Source organism: Pituophis catenifer, unplaced genomic scaffold (assembly GCF_029215685.1).
Source record: "Pituophis catenifer annectens isolate HBS135680 unplaced genomic scaffold, rPitCat1.0.hap2 SCAF_3, whole genome shotgun sequence".
Taxonomy (NCBI): domain Eukaryota; kingdom Metazoa; phylum Chordata; class Lepidosauria; order Squamata; family Colubridae; genus Pituophis; species Pituophis catenifer.
Window position 1 is genome coordinate 160,392,340 of NW_027256883.1, and position 23,235 is coordinate 160,415,574.

Consider the following 23,235-nt stretch of genomic DNA (forward strand, 5'->3'; position numbering starts at 1 on the left):
TATGTCTCAAAATAATTTTATTATAAAATTAAGTCTCCTTAACAGAATAATATTTTAAAGTCATATTTGGAGAACATATTGGTTTACAACAGAAAGTTAGACCCATTGTTCATACAATATCATCTTAAATATTCCGTATTTACTGTAGAGGGACATTGAATATTCAATGTAAAATTCAAGTATAGAGACCTATTTAAATGCCTATATGAGGTTGGGCATGATGCTCATTTGCAAAGAACATATTTTGTATATCTAATGTCCCAATCCTTAGGCCCTTAAGAACCAGAACTTGAAAAGTACCTCTGCCTGAGACTGGGGAAATATTGCTGGTCTAACATAAATTGAAATAATATTTTGTGCCAAATAAGACAGTATTAGAATAGAATAGAATAACAGAGTTGGAAGGGACCTTGGAGGTCTTCTAGTCCAACCCCCTGCTTAGGCAGGAAACCCTACACTACTTCAGACAAATGGTTATCCAACATCTTCTTTAAAACTTCCAGTGTTGGAGCATTCACAACTTCTGGAGGCAAGTTGTCCCACTGAATAATTGTTCTAACTGTCAGGAAATTTCTCCTTAGTTCCAAATTGCTTCTCTCCTTGATTAGTTTCCACCAATTGCTTCTTGTCCTACCCTCAGGTGCTTTGACTCCCTCTTCTTTGTGGCAGCCCCTGAGATAGTGGAACACTGCTATCATGTCTTCCCTAGTCCTTCTTTTCATTAAACTAGACATATCCAGTTCTTGCAACCGTTCTTCATATGTTTTAGCCTCCAGTCCCCTAATCATCTTTTTTGCTCTTCTCTGCACTCTTTCTAGAGTCTCAACATCTTTTTTACATCATGGCGACCAAAACTGAATGCAGTATTCCAAGTGTGGCCTTACCAAGGCATTATAAAATGGTATTAACACTTCACATGATCTTAATTCTATCCCTCTGTTTATGCAGCCCAGAACTGTGTTGGCTTTTTTGGCAGCTGCTGCATACTGCTGGCTGATATTTAAATGGTTGTCAACTAGGACTCCAAGATCCCTCTCACAGTTACTACTATTGAGCAAGGTACCACATATATTGTACCTGTGCATTTTTTTTTCTTGCCTAAATGTAGAACCTTACTTTTTTCACCATTGAATTTCATTTTGTTAGATAGCACCCAATGTTCAAGTCTGTCAAGATACTTCTGTATCTTAAGCCTATCTTCTGGAGTGTTGGCTATTCCTGCCAGCTTGGTGTCATCTGCAAATTTGATGAGTTCCCTATCTATCCCCTCGTCCAAGTCATTGATGAAGATGTGGAAGAGTACTGGGCCTAAAACAGAGCCTTGGGGTACTCCACTGCATACTTCCCTCCACGTAGATGCAGTTCCATTGACGACTACATGTTGAGTGTGGTTGGTCAGCCAGTTATGAATCCATCCAGTGGTGATGCTGTCTAATCTACATTTTTCTACTTTATCTAGTAGTAAGTAGTCTACTTTATCAAATGCCTTATTGAAGTCCAAGTAAATTATATCTACAGTATTCCTCTGGTCCACTAATTTTGTCACTTTGCCAAAGAATGCAATAAGTTTAGTCTGGCATGATCTGTTTTTGACAAACCCATGTTGGCTTTTGGTTATTACTTTGTTTGCTTCTAGGTGTTCACTTATTCGTTGCTTGATTATCTTTTCCAGAATCTTTCCTGGTAATGAGGTCAGGATGATAGGTCTGTAGTTTCCTGGATCTATTTTTTTTCCTTTTTTGAAGATGGGAACTATATCAGCTCTTTTCTAGTCCTCTGGCAGTTCCCTAGTGCTCCAGGATCTTTGAAAGATATAGTTCAGTGGTTCTGATATCTCGTCTGCCAGTTCCTTCAGAACCTTGGGGTAATCCATCCAGTCCTGGTGATTTGAACTCGTCTAGCATAGACAGGTGTTCACTTACCATTTTCTTTCCTATTTTAACTTGTGTTCCTAATCTGTTTTTTGTGGTGCTGTTTTTGGTAGGTTAGACTGCTTTTTCCCTTTGTATAAAGATAGATCGAGTTAAGTAGTTCTGCTTTCTCCCTTTTGCTTGTCACCTTCTTGCCACTTTCTCCCAGCAATGGACCAATTGTTTCCTTGACTTTTTTCTTGTTTTTAACATGTTGGAAGATTTTTTTGTTATTTTTTTACATTGGTCACAAGCCTTGGTTCATTGTGAGCCTTAGCTTTCCTCACTTCATCTTTACAGGCTCGGGCTATTTGCTGATATTCTGCCTTAGTTATTTGCCCCTATTTCCACTTTTTATACTTGTCCTTTTTGTTTTTCAATTTGTCAGAGAGTTCGTTATGCAGCCATGCTGGTTTCTTTTGAGAACTGTTATTTTTCTTCTTCATTGGTATTGTGCTAGACTGGGCTTTCAATTTCACTTTTCAAAATTTCCCAAGCTTCTTGAATTGTTTTCCTCTTGAGGATTCTCATCCATGGAATCCTTCCCAAGCTCTCTCTAAGTTTATTGAAATTAGCTCTCTTAAAGTCCAAGACTCTAGTTTGACTTTGATCTACTACTTGTGCTTGCATAATATTGAATTCCAATATTGCATGATCACTTGCCCCCAAGGTTCCTGTAGCTTCAATACCTTCTATCATTTCATCTCCCTTAGTGAGAATTAATATTACATATTCATATCTACTTCCTTTGCTCTCATTACAAATACCATGCTCATTTTCACTTATTAATAGCTATAATTAAGAAAGAAGATTGAAAGCGTCAAGTTTCTTAGCAAGTTAAAGAATGCATTTTTTTTTCTAAGTAGTTGCCTAGCAGGAGGATGATAGGTAAAGGGAAATATCATTTTCTCTTAAATACTAAAACTTCAAAAATTCAAGAGTGGGAATATATTTAGAAAGCTCTATACAAATACAATGGGACCTAGCTACTGTGTGTGCAAATGTGTGCATATGTGTGAAACAGACAGTCAAGAAGAAAAAGAGAAACAGAGAAAAGACAAGAAAGAAGTACAAATTCTACTCTTCTCCATATTTAGTTTTGCCTCACTTTAACAACGATGACAAATATATCCAATCCTCGCATCCCAAATGATTTCCTCAAAGCAAATAAAGTCATCATTATAAACATTGCTCCTTATTTGTGACCCAGAGATTTTCAATAGCTATATCATCTACTTAAACTTTCTCAAATTTAGTAACTCCAGCTTTTATAATGTATGAATTAGGGTTGATGGGGATCTTGGCAACAAAAATGTTATAAATAGTTGTGGTATTTAAGAATACTCACAGTGGTATTCAGGAAGTAAGTAAATAATGCAAAGACAATAATGGAGCATATTTATGTCTCAGATGACCCAACTCACACAGATGCTACTTAGTTTGAATCATTCCTACGTATGTGATGAATGTTGACTCATGGGATCTTAGTTCAGCGTTCAACCTATAAAATTCCACATGAAATTCTGTAGCATATGCAGCTACAGACACTAGGAAGATCCTGGCAAAGCTGTTTGATCATCCTCCTGCACTAAATTAAGCCAATCATTCCTGAGACAGTACAAAGATTCTTTCAGAGACCCAACTTACTTTCTGTAATATACTGCTGTTGCTCTGTTTTATATAAAGATTGGATAAACACCTACTAGGCTTAATGATTCAGCGCTCACTTCTAGGGAACAACAATATGGTGTTCCAAGTCTGGTCTGCAAGCAGAATGAGTCAACTCCCCCTAAGTTTACACAGAGTGTCTTTTATATAAAACATTCCACAACAATATACAATAAAAATAGAAAATTTTAGCCTTGTAACTTCCAACAGGCTCCATTTGAAGAATTAGCTTAGCTTAGTATGGTAAATAAACACACTTTTTATCTGCTATGGATTAATTCAAAGAGAGCAAATATATTCCTTCCATGGAGGGCTTCAGGAACAAGCCTTACGAGATACTAGGAAAATTAATCACATTTGAAGCAGGAAAAATCAAGGAAAACTATTTGTCCTATAATATTGACCCCAATATTATTTTTAGAATTTTTATGTGCTTCTATTTTAGATTTGAAATGTTTATTTATGACATTTGTATACTGCTGTATCTTTCAGGGTCCCCCCCCCCTTAGTTTACAAGACCACAACAAACAATAAAACATCCTTATCCACACTAATAAATAAAGCTAAAATATCAAAACATAATAAATGATTCCACAGAGCTGAACAGAATTATCATTCAACCAAAGTAATAATAAACAACAGTAATAAATAAATAAACAGTAATAAATAAATAAAGAGTAATAAACAATGAACTTATGGCAAATGAACTACTAAATACCTTATGGAAGACTTCTGTTTTCACTACTTTCTACAATGCAGTTAAAGAATATGTGAGTCTGACTTTTGGGAGGCCATTCTATGAGATCAGGTACCAAAAAGCAGTGCTTTTTATACACCTGACAAAGTTGCACAGATTCATTCCCAATTGGAGTCCTCACAGAGTGTAGTACATGTGAGATGCCGGGGGAAAGGTCTTACCCGCTTATCTGGGAACAGTTCGATCCTGTTAGACTTGATGAAATGGACAGGGTCCTAAATGCTGTAAGTTAGTTAATTAGATCCCTGTCCCTCCTGGTTGATAAAAGCTTCCAGGATGGTGACAGCCAGGTGGGTTTGGGCAGTGGTAAATACCTCACTGCAGGAGGGGACATTTCTGGGACCTTTTAAGGAGGCCCTAGTGTGCCCCCTCCTTAAAATAACTATCTCTTGATCCCAACTGTCTGGAGAATTTCCATCCAGTCTCCCACATTCCCTTTTTAAGGAGGAGGGTAGAGAAAGTGGTTGCTTGGCAGCTTCAGAGGGTCCTGGATGAAACATATTATATAGACCCCCTTCCAGTCAGGTTTTAGCTCAGTTATGGGACAGAAACAGCATTGGTCATACTTGTGGATAATTTCTGGCAAGATTACATATATTTCTGGACTTGAGAATTAAGAAACTGAAGAGATAGCTGAGATGAACTACTGTGCTCTAATGATAACAATGGATCTAAAATACCCTTTCAATCATTAAATAAGTTTGTAAACTACGGTAAATCTTTAGAAGCATTTCAGTACCGTGTTTTCCCGAAAATAAGACCCTGTCTTGTATTTTTTTGAACCCCAAAATAAGCACTTGGCCTTATTTTCGGGGAGGTCTTATTTTGGGGGGGGGGCATGGAGCGAGACGGGGATCCTCTTGCCATCTTACCTGATTTCCAACTCTGTCTCCCCAACCCTAACCAGAGGAAATGGTGGGGACTGGCTGCACATGCGGTTAAATATTTTTGGGGGAGGTCTTATTTTCAGGGTACTATCTACAACAGAACAAAATCATTTTTCCAAACAGGTAATTATGCGTTATCCCTATCTCTCTTTAAGAGAGCCTTATTCTTTTGCCTTGGTTCAGTCCATTATCTTGCCCAGGTTCAAGTTCTAAATGCAATTAATGTACATCCTTTTACGATTTTGAAGCATGCAAGCTGTTTATGAAAACGTGGGCATTAAGAAACTATCAAAAGAATTTCCAAAGAAATATTTATTTATTTATTTATTTATTTATTTATTTATTTATTTATTTATTTATTTATTTATTTATTTATTTATTTATTTATTTTTCAAATTTCTATACCGCCCTTCTCCTTTCGGACTCAGGGCAGTGAACAGCCAAAATAAAAACATCTATACATAACATTACAGTTAAAAATAGAGTTAAAATAATTTATAAATTTGGCCCGTAATTTAAAACTTGTCAATTTAAAATCAATATTAAAATTTTAAAACTAACCCTAAAATCAAGACAGACCGGCATGAAACCCATCCGTGAATATCTATGGGCAATGATGGCTTCATCTAAAAGTTTTATTATAATTAAAAGAAGAGAAATTCTTGCATAAATGAGATGTATTTATTTTCCTTCAACTCCTTGACTGACATTTTTAGAACACTCTCTTTTCTCTAGGGAAGTTTCAATCAGTATTCATGAGAATTCAAGTCACAATAAAATTAACCTTTAATATATCCTAGGTTATTGGGCCACTTGACTTAGTCCAAGAGCTCCTTAACCTTGTATATTAACTGTATGTGAGCTTATTCTTATTATATGATGTGGATGAAAATACTTTGAATGATCTCAGTTGCACAATTCCTCCTTGAAAAACAGGAAGGGGAGGATATCATATAATAAAGGAAATGAGAAACGAACAAAAATCATATTGGTTAGCTCTGTGTTCAGGCTGTGAATGCAGCGAAACTAATTGGTACGTGAACACTGAAAACAAATGATAATGCCAGTATCATTTCCATCCCCATAGCAGTTGTATTTATTTTTGCATATATCAATTTATATTACCAATGTGATTCTGGATAGCAAAAAATAATTAAAATGCATGTATATTAAAAATAAATAAAAAACACCCTTCTGACACCTTAATACAAAGGGGTTCCCAAGCATACAATTCACCAATAGTGTGGGCCCATGGGGACTCAAATCCCCATGTCTGTGTAAACAGTCAGATGCTCTTTGGCATTCTGAAAACAGAGCCAGAAAAGGATGGGAAGAAATAATGTTAAAAGCCAAGAGGGATACAAATTTGTCAGAAACATGACTTGTGAGGGAAGAATGATAAATAAGGATATTTCCCTCAAACATAGAATAGAAAGTTGGAACATAATGAACAGAAACAAATGTTTACATATCACAGAGAAACTCTCTACACTTACACTTCAGAAACAGAGAAAGACTTTGCTTTCTGTGTGGTCATTGCTTGCTTTTTCTCTAATGTTTATCCCTTTCCCAGAACATCACAAATTTCAAGGTCAGCCTAAAGTCAAGATCTAAATATAAAAATTCATAGAAAAGAAGCAGTGAAAAATGCCTCTTGATTTTCCCAGTTCTGGAACATGCAAAGCTAAATATATCCCCATAACAAGATACTTAGAATGTAATATAACACACGCGCAGACCACACTTTTTGTTGGCATATAGGCCAATCTTCCTATATCTGGAGACTTGAGACTCCTATAATTGCTATTTTAACATTTCTGGAGGATACTCAATTGGATGAGTCTGCTTATTAATATTACTATCATAGCAAAATCACACCATTTCCTTAGTGATCCCTTTTCTTTACACATGTAGTCCTCAACTCACAATCATCCATTTGAAGCTACACCGGCACTGAAAAAAGTGATTTACAACTGGTCCTTATATTTACAACTTACACAGCATCCCCTTGATCACATGAGTGTTTGGCAACTGGCATATTTCTGATGTTGTGTCCAGGGTTGTGTAATTGCCTTTCCCTTCCCAACTGGCTTTCGACAAGCAAAGTCAATGGGAGAAGCTGAATTCACTTAATGACTGCATGATTCACTTAGCAACTGCAATGATTCTCTTAACCATGGCAAGAAAGATCATTACATTGGGTTTGACTCACTTAATAACTGCCTTGCTTAGAAAATCTGCTCCCAATTGTCGTTATAAGTAGATGACTACCTGTACTTATCTTGAGGAGAAAATTCCTACAATGTCAAAATTATCAAAAGGAAGCCTCATGGCTAACATTTGAAGACTGTTCCTAGGTACTAATTAGGATTCAGGTTTGATATTATTAATATCAAGTTCAGTAATTTCTGATTGGTTGCTGAACTATAGCTGCTCTCCATATCTTTGACCAAACCATCTTAATTCCAGAAAATTTATACAATAAAGAATTCCAGTATGATATTTTTCATATGTAAGTTTAATAAACACAATGGCAATGTCTAGTTAGCAAACATCCCCATTACCTGGAGCAATCTGGAGAATGGAAAGCAATGAAGTACACTTCAATGTAGTACATAGCAAAGTACATTTCATTGCTCCAAATGATATATCACAGAGGGCATCATCTCCCATTTTAGAAAATAAGATGCATGGGAAAACAAAACCAGGAAAATAATTTAGAAAAAAACAATAAAAGCACAATTATCACTAAATAGTCAGAGGTTGGGAAACAACAAATCATGGGAAATCTCCGGTTTGCATCCAGATCATAAATACTCCAGTTGAATGCTCTTCCCATGCCATTCTGGAGCACAAGATCAGAGGGAAAAAAGAAGCTTACACATGAAAAATAACTATATATGTATATGTATTTAAGACTTAGGCTGAATTGTATGTAATATTAAACTTTAGAAATGTACTAGGGTTTATTTATTTGCTTTTGATGTCCCAAAATGGATGATGAAATTATGTGGCCTCTTTTTTCCTGGCACCAACCTCTCCATTAAAAGTCTGATAAGGCATGTCATTTTCTATAAAGACTTCTAAAATCTATTTACAGAAAAAAAAAATCTCTAAAATTATTCTGACCTACTAGTTTGAAATTCTGAAATGTAAAGCTAGCTGACCTTCAAGTTGACAAAATTATGCCAGGCAATTTTCATCTGAATTTGAGGCAAACACTTGATGACACAAATGCCCAAAGTCCTAAACATCTGCACAAAGCATTTCCCAAGATATATACTATGTTGTGAATCTCCCTTGACAACATCCAGATTTTACACTCAGACCTCAGATTTCTGATGCTCAACTGAATATTATTCTCTAGAAAGTTGCTCAATCTCGCAGGTGCTCTGATTCTGGCAGTCATCATCAGCAGCTTTCTCCTGCTATCCTGTTTCAACCAGTATCAGACTAGTCTTGACTGAAAACCTTAATGAGGTTTTGATCCCATCAACAAGTCACAATAATTCATCCCCAGTGCCTACCCTGGGATAAGGAAAAAGGCTGACGCAAGAATTTCAAGTGATGTGTGCTTGAGAGTGTGATGCGAGAAGGGTGCCATTTGCTTCACTCACGCTCTGGTCTGTCAGCACTGTCATTAGACCTACTAGTTTCCTGAGAACAATAATTCTTTCCTCCCACAAGTACAAACTGCTTTCGACTGAATCCTGGCACAAAGTTTGGTCCCAAGAGGACACTATACAAGGTATTCATTTAATTTGCTCCCACTGCTTCAGCTCCCAGCCATTTCAAGAATAGTAGTTTCTGGTTTTAACTGAAGAAAATCCAACATAAATCCTAGATTAACATAGCTCTATAGTGATGATACAAACTGACAACAACTTGGAAATACAAAACAAAGACTGCCCAAAGACATTCAGTCATCCTGTACTACAATTCTCCATGCTGATATTTCTTGGCTAAAATACTCAGCCTATGAAAATAAAATAACCCACATAGAGATCCATAATCTACCCTCTGCAGAAAAGTGATCCTGTAAATCTACTATTAGTGAGTAATCCTGTTTCCATCTGTACTTCCAATCACTTCCACAGTCAATATTTCTTAAAAAAAAAAAAGAAGAAGAAGCACAGCGATTATTTGTCACCTTTCTAGGAAGGATGCCTCTCCAATAGGAAGGCAAATATGTATAAAAGGTGAGGTACCAGTGGTGGGTTTCAAAATTTTTACTACCGGTTCTGTGGGTGTGGCTTGGTGGGTGTGGCAGGGGAAGGATACTGTAAAATCTCCCTTCCCACCCCACTCCAGGGGAAGGATACTGCAAAGTTCCCATTTCATCTCGATCAGCTGGGACTCAGGAGGCAGAGAATAGGTGGGGGTGGGGCCAGTCAGAATTTTTACTACCGATTCTCCAAACTACTTAAAATTTCCGCTACGGGTTCTCCAGAACTGGTCAGAACCTGCTGAAACCCACCTCTGTGAGGTACCTACATATCTTGGCCATGGTTAAAGAATGTGGACTAATTATGTGCAAGAATAGAATAGAATAGAGTTTTTTATTGGCCAAGTATGATTGGACACACAAGAAATTTGTCTTGATGCATATGCACTCAGTGTACATAAAAGAAAAGATACGTTATGGGATTTGGGAATAGCATGCTCATACTTCAGTGAGTCTCCTTTCAATACAACTAAATATTGTACTATATAAATAATAAAATATTTCACCTTTTATGGAACTTTTATATTTAATTACATTCTACTCTGTTCCTTTTTGTGGTATGAAGACAGATAGACTGCATTTATCTACTAAACACTGTCTTAAATATCATGTTTAACAAGACAGACTTCATGGAGAACCATTCCAGCATTTTTTATGGAATACTAAAACAAAGGATACTATCACCTGAATTGGTATACTTTGTGTTGAATAATTTCCTGTCTTCAAGTTCCTTCCATAAATTACAACTTTTATGAGAGGCAAATTTGTTTCCAATTATGTCATTGTCAACATCCTTTTTACTCACCTTTCTTAAGTGGCTACAGAAGGTTGAAAATATAAAATAGTGCTCTGTTTAGGACAATTTTGTATTACTTTACACAAATTCTGTAAAAGAAAGAAATTTAAAATATGCCCAAAAAGGAGAATTCAAATTTCTTTAATATACAAGTCCATAAATTCTAAAGGTAATATGCAGAACACAAACATAGTGGATTAACATGTTATCCTACCTTGTCCTTTAATCCCAAAAGGTGGAAGAAAATCCCGAATCCTTGTCCATTTCCTGAAGGAATCATCCAAAAACATCGGTGCTGGCTTGGAGAATCTATAAATATAATGAACAGAATGCTTTTATAAAAGAAAAGAAAATGAAAACCAAAGCTTCAAGGAAAAGAAGTTTTACAATCTTAGTGTTGTATAAAATAAAAAATTCAGAACAAAAGGAATTTATAGCTCTATTCAACATTATCCTGGAAATGAGTGTGAGTAAGCATTTTAATATTATTTAGAGCAAATAGGCAATTCAAAGTCTATAATGGTGGTACTCATCTAATCAGGAGCAATACAGAGTATGTAATCACATCATTCTATTACACCATGTTATTTTAACTACAATTTGTTGAGCAAGCTATAGTGATCTGTTTCACAGATAATGCTCACAATTGTTCTAAGCTAAGATAAAATTCTATTATCACTTATCATATTTGAAGTTAGCCAGAAATTAAAAGTGTGTAAGAAAGTGTACTGCTTAGAATACAAAGCATTCTTATGTATTAAGTGTACTTACCAGTTTGAATACAAATAAAAGAGTGGAGCACATAACAGGCTACCCAGCTGTATCAGGACACATTAAAAGGTCAACACCCATCCCCCATCATGTTTCCAAATCTATGTGTATGAGAAGTGCCTGCTTCCAACTTTTACCTCTACTATGAAATCCACTGTGTAGTCATAAACAAACAACTACCACTCAATCTCCCATCTGTAGGAATGCTATTTCAAGATTCTGGTTAGGTTTATAACAAGATAATGAATCACATACTTTCAACATAGCGAAATACTATACACATGGAAAATATTAGTATTTTAAAATTTCTGACAACAGTAGCCATTTTTTGTGTTTACTGAATTTAGAAGGAAAAAAATCAACAGTTTCTACTAGAGCAGCACATCACTATAAAATGACTAAAAGAAAACTATACTTTATATAATGTACTTGGGAAATATTTTCCTCAGGATATAATTGTACAGGTTAAACTTTGTTATCTCCAGCAGTGGTGTGCTCTTCTTCATTCTCTCTCATTCCCACACACACATGCTCTCTACAGTATCCTGTTTTTGCTGCTCACATCCTTTCATTTCTTCTTTTTATATAAATAAAAATGTGTCAGACTAATTGAAGCTTTTTAGAAACAAACTTCAGGGCATGTGTTCCAATCATACTATGCAATACATGACAACAATTCCATTGCCCAGATTTTATCTTTTAATTTCAGAATTGAGATGTTCTCATCATTTTAGATACTACAAGGATTTCTGTGCTGAAACCCAACAGTTAATATGTAACCGGTCAATTACTGCTCAATGATTGGTCATCGAACCAGTATATTATTCTGCCCACTCACTTACTCCAGTTTCCCTTCCAACCCATGAAAACTAAATGAAGTAACTTAACAATATTTTACTTGGCACTAGGTTGGTATTCCTCTTGGTAGAGCAAACCTGTATTTTGGCTCCTTTTTCTAGACCTGTTGCCCTGTGATTAGATCAGGACTGCAACGTGCAAACTTCTAGAGGAAAGTATAGCCAATGCAATTATACTGCTTACTGTTGAAGGTAGTTCAGGAAAAAAAACCCTTTGAAACAACAGAACTAAGAGGATGTGGCAAAGTCCAATGGCAATGATACATCAATGGCACTGAATGATTGCTAGGAAGTTCCAGATTTAGTGATGTCCTAAGAAAGAGATCTGGTCAGAAGTGCCTCATTTTCCACAATGTTAAATAATCCATTTCAAAGTAATATGTAATGCTGAGTCATTAATAGAACAGCAGGATAACTAACTATATGCTAAGTTCAAATTGTTAGAAATTCCAGGGATCCTTCTGGAAAAGTTAGTTCAAATTTGAGTGAAGCAGATGACAACAGCACTAGTGAGGATGATATATCTATTCTTGCTCATATATGTTAATATTTAAAATAGCATTTTCAGGTTGACAGAAAAAAATAATTAATGATCAGTATGCCTGCATGAGAAAAAGGATTCCCCTCACTATTTTCCTTCCGAACAGCTGTCTCACCCTTTCCCATCTTAAATCTTATATCAATAATATAAAAGAACCTGAATAGAAAGTTATATTCTGCCAGAATGCACCTTTCCCCACTCCTTTTTTACAACAGAGATATATTTACAGCATCCTCTCCAAGAGTCACATTTTTCTATTACATTATTTATTTATGTTAATCAAATCTATATGTCTGCCCACTTATCCAACAAGAGTGAACATAAATTATAAAACATCAATAACTATAAAACACACAATAACCCTTAGAAATTTATAATACTCTATTGACAAAATATAGTATATCTAAAGTAATAAGTAAGATTTCACTGGAACCAAAGCAATGTTTATTATTATGGGAACAAATTTCCCCTAGGTTCAAATCAAGAAATAGACCACGAATAGTATGTGTATCTACTGTTGAAGACACAATCTTGAAGCAATGTTTCTAAAACTTTTTTCTCACAGGACCCCTTCCCACTTTTAAAAAATGATGGAGGACCTCAAAAAAGCTTTTGTTTATAGGAGTTACATTTATCAATATTTGTCATATTAAAATTTAAGACTGATACAATGTTTGCAACTACTGCTTCTCACAATAGTTAGATAGGATTTTAATATTATATTATTTTTCATCATAGGCTGACAAATTTAGATTTTGCAGATCCATGTGAGGGTTTTCAATCACCACCTAGGGGACTTCAGACCACACCTTGAGAAGCATTGATCTAAAAGACAGAATGATCAGAGGGGAAAAATTCTTTTTGTATTTCTAAAATAATATATGGAGACAGGAAACTTGTTCTGTTTAAGTTAATCAGCAACAGATAAAACAGTGGGAAATTAGGGAAATATGCACATAAAAAAGAGCTTTTTTTAAAAAAAATCAATAACATTTATTGTTATCTGAACGGTTGCCTAAGCAGTTTTATCTAAAATCTTAAAACTGAGTTATAAAAAAGGAAACACAGAAGGGAGAAGATAAAAATATGATGCGTGAGACTGGCAAACATATATACAGAACAAATCTGAATCTTTAATATAATCTCCAAAATCAAGCAACAAAAGGAATCCATCTCAAACCATATTCAGGATTAGACTGATTTTTACCAAAACAATCACAAGAGCAAGAGATTTATCAGTAAAATGGCTGGTGAGAAATAGATGAACATAGTGAGCAGTTATTGACAGCACACTCATTTGTACCTCAGGAGATATTATGTGGAATGAGAAAGAAAAAGATTAATTTTGAAAGGGGTTAATATTACGTTATACTTTTCAAGGAGAAAAATAGATCCTTAATGTTTTGTTAAATACATTTATTCAATAGAAATATCTTTCATTTCACTAAAAAGCTTTTAATCAATTTTTATTAAACAAATCTTGTTATTATTACTAATGCATTTTCTTTGAGAGTCAGGTGAGTTGTTTTTCTTTCTTTCTATGTTCCCCTCTAATCCATTTCTTTTTCTCTGCTGGCCTATTCCTCAAGAATAATGATGTAGGCTGCCTTAATTCTAAAACTGCCAATATCTGAAAACAACTTGTATAGCAACTATAATATTAGCCCCACAACCATCAGAAGATGGATTATTGTAAACAGATCTTTAATAGCCCTAATTGCCTACTAGTCCTCTCAAAGTAAAAAGCTATTTATTGTCTTGAACAGAACACTGGATTTTTTTCTTTTGCAATATCGGTTTGTGGCATGACATCAGTGATAATATCTGAGCAAACCACCAGTGTTTAGCCAAATAATGAGAATCATTCATGTTCTTTATTTTTCTGACGATTAAGAAGGAGAAAATGTTCCACAAATGTCTGGCTTGAAAGACCTGAAAGCATATTGAAATTTAACAACAACAACAACAACAACAACAACAACAACAACAATAATATAAATAAATAAATTTATCTCAGAGCAGTGGCGTAGTGAGTTCGGTGGGGGCATGCTAGTTACCCAACCCCTGTCATGGACCGATCACTATCTCCTTAGGCTGGGCTTCCATTATGCCACCCCCCACCACTGGGAGGCGGAACCGACTATATGGTTCCGCTCCAGGCGCCAGATGGACCCTGAGCGGTTCCAGATGGAGCTTGGGACTATACCTCTCTCTCTTTCCCATGCCCCAGTCGAGACTCTGGTGGGTGCCTGGGAAGAGGCAGCTGCCGGGGCTCTCGACTGGGTCGTGCCTTTGCAACCTCTGACCCGATGCAGATCCCAGTTGGCCCCTTGGTTCACTGAGGAGCTCTGGGAGATGAAGCGTCGCAGGAGAGGTCTGGAGAGCTGTTGGAGGTCCAGTCATTCCGAATCGGACCGATCATAGTTGAGATCTTTTACCCAGTCTTATCTGGTGGCGATGAGGGTGGCAAAGTGTGCTTACTTTTCCGCCCTCATCACCTCCGTAGATAATCGCCCGGCTGCCCTATTCAGGGTATCCCGCTCCCTTTTGAACCAGAGAGCAGGGAATAACCCTATGCGGGGGCGGGTCAAGAAATTTAGTGAACATCGACTTCCGGCTTGCTGTTCGTCGCTGCCAGACGTTCCTTTGGGATCGTCAGCTTCCACTGCCTGTCAGAGCCGCCTTCACAACGGAATGGCGGCTCGAAAAAACTCCGTTTCCATGAGGAAACGGAGATAGAGCCGGCAGGGGTGGGTAGAACTCTCTGCGGAGTCCCAAAAGTTTTTCTTTTACTTTTGGGATGGAGCGGATGAGATGCCCCATATCCCCAGCCGCTGCTCTGGGCTTTGGGAGACCTCTGCTAATACAGAGCCAGGCGTCAAAAGCAAGCCTGCAAATTTAACAGATTACTCAAAGAAAATGTGAGATGGACCTGTAATACTGAACTGCAAGTATTTTACTTATCTTTTTAAAAATTACTTAAGAGAAGGGAGGAAAAGAAAGAGGAAAAAAAGCCTTTTAAAATGGCGTCTGCCGCGGCTGGAGGAGAGGCTGAAAGGGAAAGTCCTTTCGTTTTCTATTATTACAATGTAGCGGAATAAATACCACTGGCTACATTTGTAGACAAAACATCGCTCCTGTGTCTTTTTCTCTCTTTTTCCCCTGGAGACTTGATATTGTTGTTGATTGGAAAGAAGTCTTTTTTCTTGTTTTTTTTTTTTTTAACAAAGCCTGCCTGGGCGGAAACATGGCACTGAGACTTACAAAGTCAGATAAACAAGTAGGGGGGGGATTCCCCCACCAACAATTTAAAGGAACAAGTTTTAACTCTTCAGTCTCAGAAACCTGATTTTAATATAATAGAATTTCTCTTAGAGGAGATTGAAAGAAGGGAGGAGATTGTGAATCAGCAACTTGAAAAATTTAAGCAGGAAATTAAAGAATTGGTGAAATCTAAGTTTGATTTTTTGGAGAAAAAATTCTCAAAAGTGGCTAATGGTTTTTCAGAATTTATGATACAGTTGGACACAAATACTAATTTATTAGAGTCTAAAATGGAAGAAATTCAAGATAAATTGGACAATAGAACTCAAAAAATTGAAAATGATCTGATAAACACTCAGGATAATAGCTCAGAAGAAAAACTTAAAATGGATGCTGATCAAAAGTCTGGTAATGTAGAAAATTTGCAACAGAGGATTGAAAAAGAGATTCTAATGGTACAATATAATTTCACAGAATATGCGATAAGATTGAGGGGTTTGCAGGAAAATAACAGAGATGATTTAAGGAAAATATCTTCTGAAATTCTAGCTGGGATTCTAAAGGTTCAACCTGAGGAAGTGTTTTGTAGGACTGATAGAGTTTATCGAATAAACTCCTGGATTGCCAAGCAAAGGCAATTGCCTAGAGATGTGGTGATTTATTTTACAGATAAAGAAATTAGGAATAATATCGTGCAAAATTCCTTCAATTCTAATTTGCAATTGTATGGAAGAAAGATTTGGATTTACAAGGAACTCCCACCTAAGATATTAATGGAAAGGAAGAAATTTGGTTTTCTGGTGAATGAGTTAAAAAAGAGAAATATCCCATTTAGGTGGGACGCCCCAGTTGGTATTATATTCAGATATCAAGGAGAAAGGTACCAGCTAAATACTGTTGAAAGAGCGGAAGAATTTTATCAAAATAGGTTGAAAATGAACTTAACATCCTCAGGTATAATACAGGATAAGCAGAAGGAGCTGGAAATAAAGGTAAAATATCTAAGTATAGAGACTGTACCAGATAAATTGCCTTTGGATTTATCGGACACCCCAGCTGGACTATCTACAAATTTGAGAGAAGTGGCATCTAACCTTAATGTGATGACTTATCAAGGCAAGGACAAGCATGGAAACCAATTAGGGGATATACAAGGGATAAAAAAGAAACATGAGGCACAAAAACAAAACCAACAAGACCAATCTACAAAGCAGAATGAAAACCGACCAGATGATACACAATTTGTAGAAAGGAAACTAGGATGGAAACCAAACCCACAAAAAGAAAAGAAAAAAAGAAATAGGTTGCATAAAAATAGAAATTTCTAAATCAAGCAACAGTGAAGCCAGTGACTTTAAAATATGAATGATTATGTGTAAACATAGAAGAGGCGACGTATTGGTTAATATCATCCTGAGGATTGTGGCAGATCTCTGCATGGCCGTAATCTGGGGACGTGAAAAGAACCTTAAACTGATGGATTTGAATTATCCACTTTGGAATTTCTTTTTGTGTTGATAAACATATTATAACTATCTTGAATCACAAGGCAAGAGAATTATGCTGGGGCATGCAGAAGATCGGGTTGTTACCCACTACGATGATGGGAATCAATAATCCTGATGAAACCCACAATTATTACTATATGGAATATAATTATAATGTCACTCGGGTGGTTGTTTTTACTTTTATACATATAAGAAGATATTTACTACTGATGGGGGCAGATATGATTGAAGATCCTGAATAAACTGTTGCACCAGCAAGCTATGTTACCCTATTATGGATGTTGGTTCTACCAATCTAGTGGAAAGACCTCAAAGAAGATATTATATGGACTATAAATTTAAAGTCATTGTCTTTTCTTTTTTTTATTTAGATATAATGGAATATATAGACATATATTTTTAAGTAGTGTGGGCAGTGAAGCAAAGATATTAAGAATTGTTGTGTATGGTAATTTTGCATGATAGTGGGTGAATAAGCTAGTTAGTAGATTGATTAGTCTAAGAAAAGGGATTTTTAAGTGATATATTTAGGGGAGTGGTGGAAATGGATAGAGTGGAATAAATGTTAAACTAGATTTTATGGGGAAGGCCGCTTTGAAATGTTATAGAAATATATATAGAAGATTAAATGTTAAAGTAGGACTTATCGTATAGTTTTAAAATGGAAGGTGGTCTTGAATTGTTGTAATAATACATAGATACAAGCTTGGGAGAGGAGAAAAAGGGCAGCTAATTGTCAAATTGGGAGTTATAATACTATTATGCTAAATTAGAAGTTATTCTATAATGTTATAGTATAATGTCTTTTTTTTCTTTCTTTTCTCTTTTCTGAAATGTACGGATAAAGGGGGATGTTATAATATTAATAATATTTTTAGTAAGTAAAGGTCAATATTTAGAGGAGGGAGTAAGTAATCTGTTATGAATTAGGCTTTTTTTTTTTGTTACGAAGAAGTCACAGGGGGGGATGGGTGGGGAGGGGGGGTTAGGGAGGGGGAGGGAGAGGGGAAAAAAAGGGGGAAAAATTTGTATTTGAAAACTTTTCCAATAAAAAAAAAAAAGAAATTTAGTGAACATCTACAGGATAAGATCGCTCGGATTTGGGATGGACTGGACTCCGACTGGGCAGGGTCGGTGGGGAAGGTGGCGATGGGTCTGGTGATTTGGGATGAGTTTGATCCTGTTACTCCCGAGGAAGTGGACAGGATCATGGCGAAGCTGAGTACTACCATGTGTGTGTTGGACCCATGTCCCTCCTGGCTCGTTTATTCGGCCCGGGAGGTTACACATGGCTGGATCCAGGCAGTGATATCTGCTTCTTTGAGTGAGGGGAGTTTCCCGGCCGTCTTGAAGAAGGTGGTGTTGAGACCCCGTCTCAAGAAGCCAAACCTGGATCCAGCCTTCGAAGGTTGTTGAGAGCGTGGTGGCACATCAGCTCCCATTGGCCCTGGATGAAACATTATGTCTGGACCCATACCAGTTGGGTTTCAGGCCCGGGTACAGGAAGGGGACAGCATTGGTCGCACTGGTGATGATCTCTGGAGGGCTCGGCACAAGAGTTATTCCTCTGTCCTGGTCCTATTAGATCTCTTGGCGGCTTTTGATATCATTGACTATGGTATCCTGCTGCGGCGCCTTGAGGGGTTGGGAGTGGGAGGCACTGTTTTATGGTGGTTCTCCTCCTACCTCTCTGGGCTTTCGCAAGTAGTGTTGGGGGGGCAGAGGTCTGCCCCGAGGCCCCCTACGTGTGGGGTCCCTCAAGGGTCGGTCCTCTCTCCCCTTTTGTTCAACATCTATATGAAGCCGCTGGGGGAGATCATCCGTGGTTTCGGGGTGAGGTATCATCAGTATACTGATGATACCCAACTTTTTATATCCACCCCGAATCAACCCAGTGATGCCCTCGATGTGATATCCTGGTGCCTGGAAGCGGTGAGGCTTTGGATGGGGAGGAACAGGCTTCAGCTCAACCCTGCCAAGACGGATTGGCTGTGGGTACTGGCATCTCGGTTCCGGGAGAATATTCCATCATTGGCTATAGGGGGTGAGGTGTTGCCCCCTGTAGAAAGGGCGTGCAATTTAGATGTCCTCCTGGATTCACGGTTGACTCTGGACAATCATGTAATGACTGTGACCAGGGGGGCATTTGCGCAGATTTGTCTGGTGCGCCAGTTGCGCCCCTATCTGGACCGCGATGACTTACACAGTCATGCACTCGTCACCTCCCGGATCAACTACTGCAATGCTCTCTACATGAGGCTGCCCTTGAAAACCATTTGGAGGCTTCAGCTGGTGCAGAATGCGGCCGCGCGGGTAGTGATGGGAGTGTCCCGACACTCTCATGTTACACCCCTCCTGCGGGACCTGCGTTAGCTACTGGTTGCCCTCCGGGTGAGATTCAAGGTGCTGGTAATTACCTATAAAGCCCTACATGGCTTAGGCCCAGGATACCTGGCAGACCATCTGCGGCCAGCGACAGCTTCCCGTCGCCTGGTGCATTCTCACAGGGAGGGCCTCCTTGGGGTCTCGTCGGCCAGAGAGTGTCAACTGGTGACTCCCAGGGAGCGGACCTTCTTTGTGGGCGCGCCTACTCTGTGGAATCAGCTCCCCCTGGAGCTCTGGGTGGTTCCTGACCTTCGCTCCTTCCGCCGTGATCTTAAAACATTGTTATTTGGCCTGGCTGGATTGGACTGAAGGGGTTTTAAATGTGATTTTAACGGGTTCTTATATTTGTTATATTTTATAATTGAATTTGTGTATTTATTGTTGTGAGCCGCCCTGAGTCCTTTGGAGAGAGGGCGGCATACAAGCCCAAAAAATTAATAATAATAATAATAATAATAATAATAATAATAATAATAATAATAATAATAATGTGAAATGCTTTTTCTTTCTATTACAGAAATGAGCCTCTATTTGCAGAGGCTTTTTCTTTGTAAATGGCTCCGGAAAACTGCTAAGAAGCAACACTTTAAAATTATTTATGAGAAGAAAAAGCAGTTGTTTGGTCTGATCAGATCCAAATAACATATTGTACATTTTATAGTGTGAGTGTGAGTAGCACTGGATAATGTCAGCTGGGTTAATTACAAAGCTTGTTTTTCAGAGATTTATGGTTACAAAGGAGAAATATCCTTTGGACCTCAGTTTGACCCAAAAGCTATTTCTGTTTAGACTTTAATGTGGGAGTCAGTTCTCTCTACCAAGTGCCAGAGTAATTGAGTGTTTAACCACATCCTTGCCCTGGATTTATCCACGACAAGGGAAAAGCACACCACTTGACTGTTTAATTTGCAGCCGCAAAGTAACTAAATATCGTTACATACAAGCATGCATATTCAGCATGCTACTTCCTTCAGAGGTAAGCAAAATTAGGCAAAACACAAAAAGGGATAAGAAATAGTAAACCAAAGAAATTAGGGCCTGAAAAAAAATAAAATAAAGCTAAATCTGCAATACTTCAAATTCATTCACTATATCTCTTATTTCTACCATATCCATTCATTGTGATTTGCTCTTTAAGCTTCTCACTCTCTTTTGAGGATATCATTATCTTCACCCAGCCATGATTTTCTTGATCTTCCCCTTCACTTCAACCAATTCACATTTCCTTCCTAGATTTGTTTTGTAATTCTCTTTATATGAATGAATCATGAATACTTCATTTTCACTCATCATCCGCTATTGTAGTCAATCTACATTGATTTCAACACCCATACATTTCTCCTTGTTTTACCACACACAATTAAGCACCCCATTTCCACTGCATCCAATTTAATTTGTTTCTCCTGGATATCCAACCCTCACTATCATAAAGCAAGCAGAAGCATGCTCTTATACACAACCATTTTTGTTTCTTACAACAAATATTCATTTTTCACAGTAGACCAAATGCTACACACTACTTCTTTCCATCATACTATCATATATGTATACCAATCATACATATATTCACATCCCCAAAAACACACCTTTAAACATTTCTTATACATTTATCAATAAACACTTCAAACAATCAAGGGAATATTACATATCCTTGTCTCCTTCCCTGCTACATTTGAATCATTCTGTCATATACCATTCTTACAGCATTCAACAAATAATTCCATATTTGCACCCAACATTCCATACTTGAAGCTATTCAATTTATCATGCAACTTTTTAACATCAAGACTTGTATGCTGCTTCTTTCTCACATTGGTTTTTTTTCTTAACAACCTACTGAAAAGTAAAAATCTGATCTGTACATATATTATTTTATAATTGGAACTATGTTCATTTCAAATCAAATCTTTACATCATCATTTCTTTCAATGTTATCTTTGATGCGTAATATATTTTTCTACAAGGGGCTGAGCTGGAAACTGCTATAAGAGGTTGTACCATAAGCCGCCTGGAGCAAAAGAATGCATAGAAATTCAGGCAATCACTCCAGCTGTTAACTATCAGAGGAAATATTTTTCTGAAAATATCCTGGTATCAAAAGCTTATCCTTCTGGCAGGTAGGAGAATCCCTTCATTGGTACTGTTTACACTCTCTTGGAGTTGTGCTTGGCTCTTACTCTTACACTCTTAGAAAATTCAAAGTATCTTCAAGGGGAACCTTATATAGAACATGCTACAACAATATAAGATCAAATTATTAGAGTATGGATTATTATAGGCAGTCCATTCTGGTACTAGAACCATTTCAGAAGTCACTCTATCAGTAAGATGGGTGCCATAAAAATTTAATATAAACAAACAAACAATTTAATCTGGTAAACCAACTGGAGCTGGGGGAAAAAACATTCCTAGACAAGGTAGCCTTAACTCCAAGAATTACACAGCCATCTCAGGGAACAGATCCTCTTCTCATTTTATGTGTAGTTGGAATTTGAAAAAGTCTCAAGGGGTTAAAAAAAAAAAACCTTAAGAAGAAACCTTTCTTTTTCATATCACTCTAATTCCAGATGGCATGAAACAATATTGAGAGTCATAACAGAATTCTACTCCTGGTCAATGGGCTATGTTTGTTCCTTTGTGAACTAGATAAAGTATAATTAAAGAAGGGGATCGTTCTGCTCAGCTTTATTATTTCAAAAACAGCCATGTAGCTCTTGTTTATAGCTTGTACACTGTGTACTTGAATTCTTCCCCAAAACAACAGAAACAAAGTCATTATTGGAGAATAGCAAACTCTATACTAATGACCCCTGTAGCCATTAGAACTGGAAACTATTGCAGATAACACTCTTCTGTTACACGTAACAGGGATTCCATTTGCATTGCGTGAACCAAAGTCTACTGATGTTATTTCATGACATGCCTTTTCCACTTTCAACTCAGCCTATAAACATGGACATCAAGCAAAAAAGAAATACTGATTCTTTTCTGAATATACTTCTGAATTCATACCAACTGTTTTCTGCAATTTGGTGATAACTTACAAACAAGGAACCACGCCAGGGTATATATTCTATATCTTTTATATGTTTTTTTTCTGAACTGACTCCATTTTAGGGACAGCCAAGAAAGTGATTGTGTATGCATTGCTAACTGAGAAAATAATCTCCCATTCCTTGCAATATTGTAGAAGTTGCTAGAATACATGCTATCTTATGGATTGTGATCATATCATAACAATGTGAATTACTGCATTTTCTGTTGGTGAGCAGGGATCAAGTGCGAAAAAAGATATATAACCTACAACGTATTGCAACTTGTTGATTTTTATCTGGTTTGTTCTTTAATTAAGGCAGCTTTCAGAACATTGCTACTTACTTGATAAAAGATAACAAAAGTAATACATCTGATTATCATCTGTGTATTGGTGGCAGATGTTAGGCACAAAGAACCAGGACCATCCATTAGATTGCAGCATAGATTTATTCAAGCCTATATACAAGAATCTACTTAACTGAAGTTCAATATGAAATTGATGCTACATAATGGCCAATGGAATTCAGGAGGGGTTGGATTTGGACCAGTGGTGAAATCTGAACCGTTTTGCTACTGGTTTGCTGGCTACACATGTGCACTGAGCATGCGCAGTTCGCACCAAACATGTGC

The 23,235-nt window shown here is 37.1% G+C and overlaps 1 protein-coding gene across 1 annotated transcript in view; it reads right to left on the reverse strand.

Moving 5' to 3' along the window:
- The window catches only part of ST3GAL3 (ST3 beta-galactoside alpha-2,3-sialyltransferase 3), a 191,092-nt gene that overhangs the window by 55,995 nt on the left and 111,862 nt on the right, over positions 1-23,235 (reverse strand). The window contains exon 6 of the mRNA XM_070939627.1: positions 10,458-10,552. Coding sequence (XP_070795728.1) covers positions 10,458-10,552 — 95 coding nt within the window. The remainder of the gene's footprint in view (positions 1-10,457; positions 10,553-23,235) is intronic.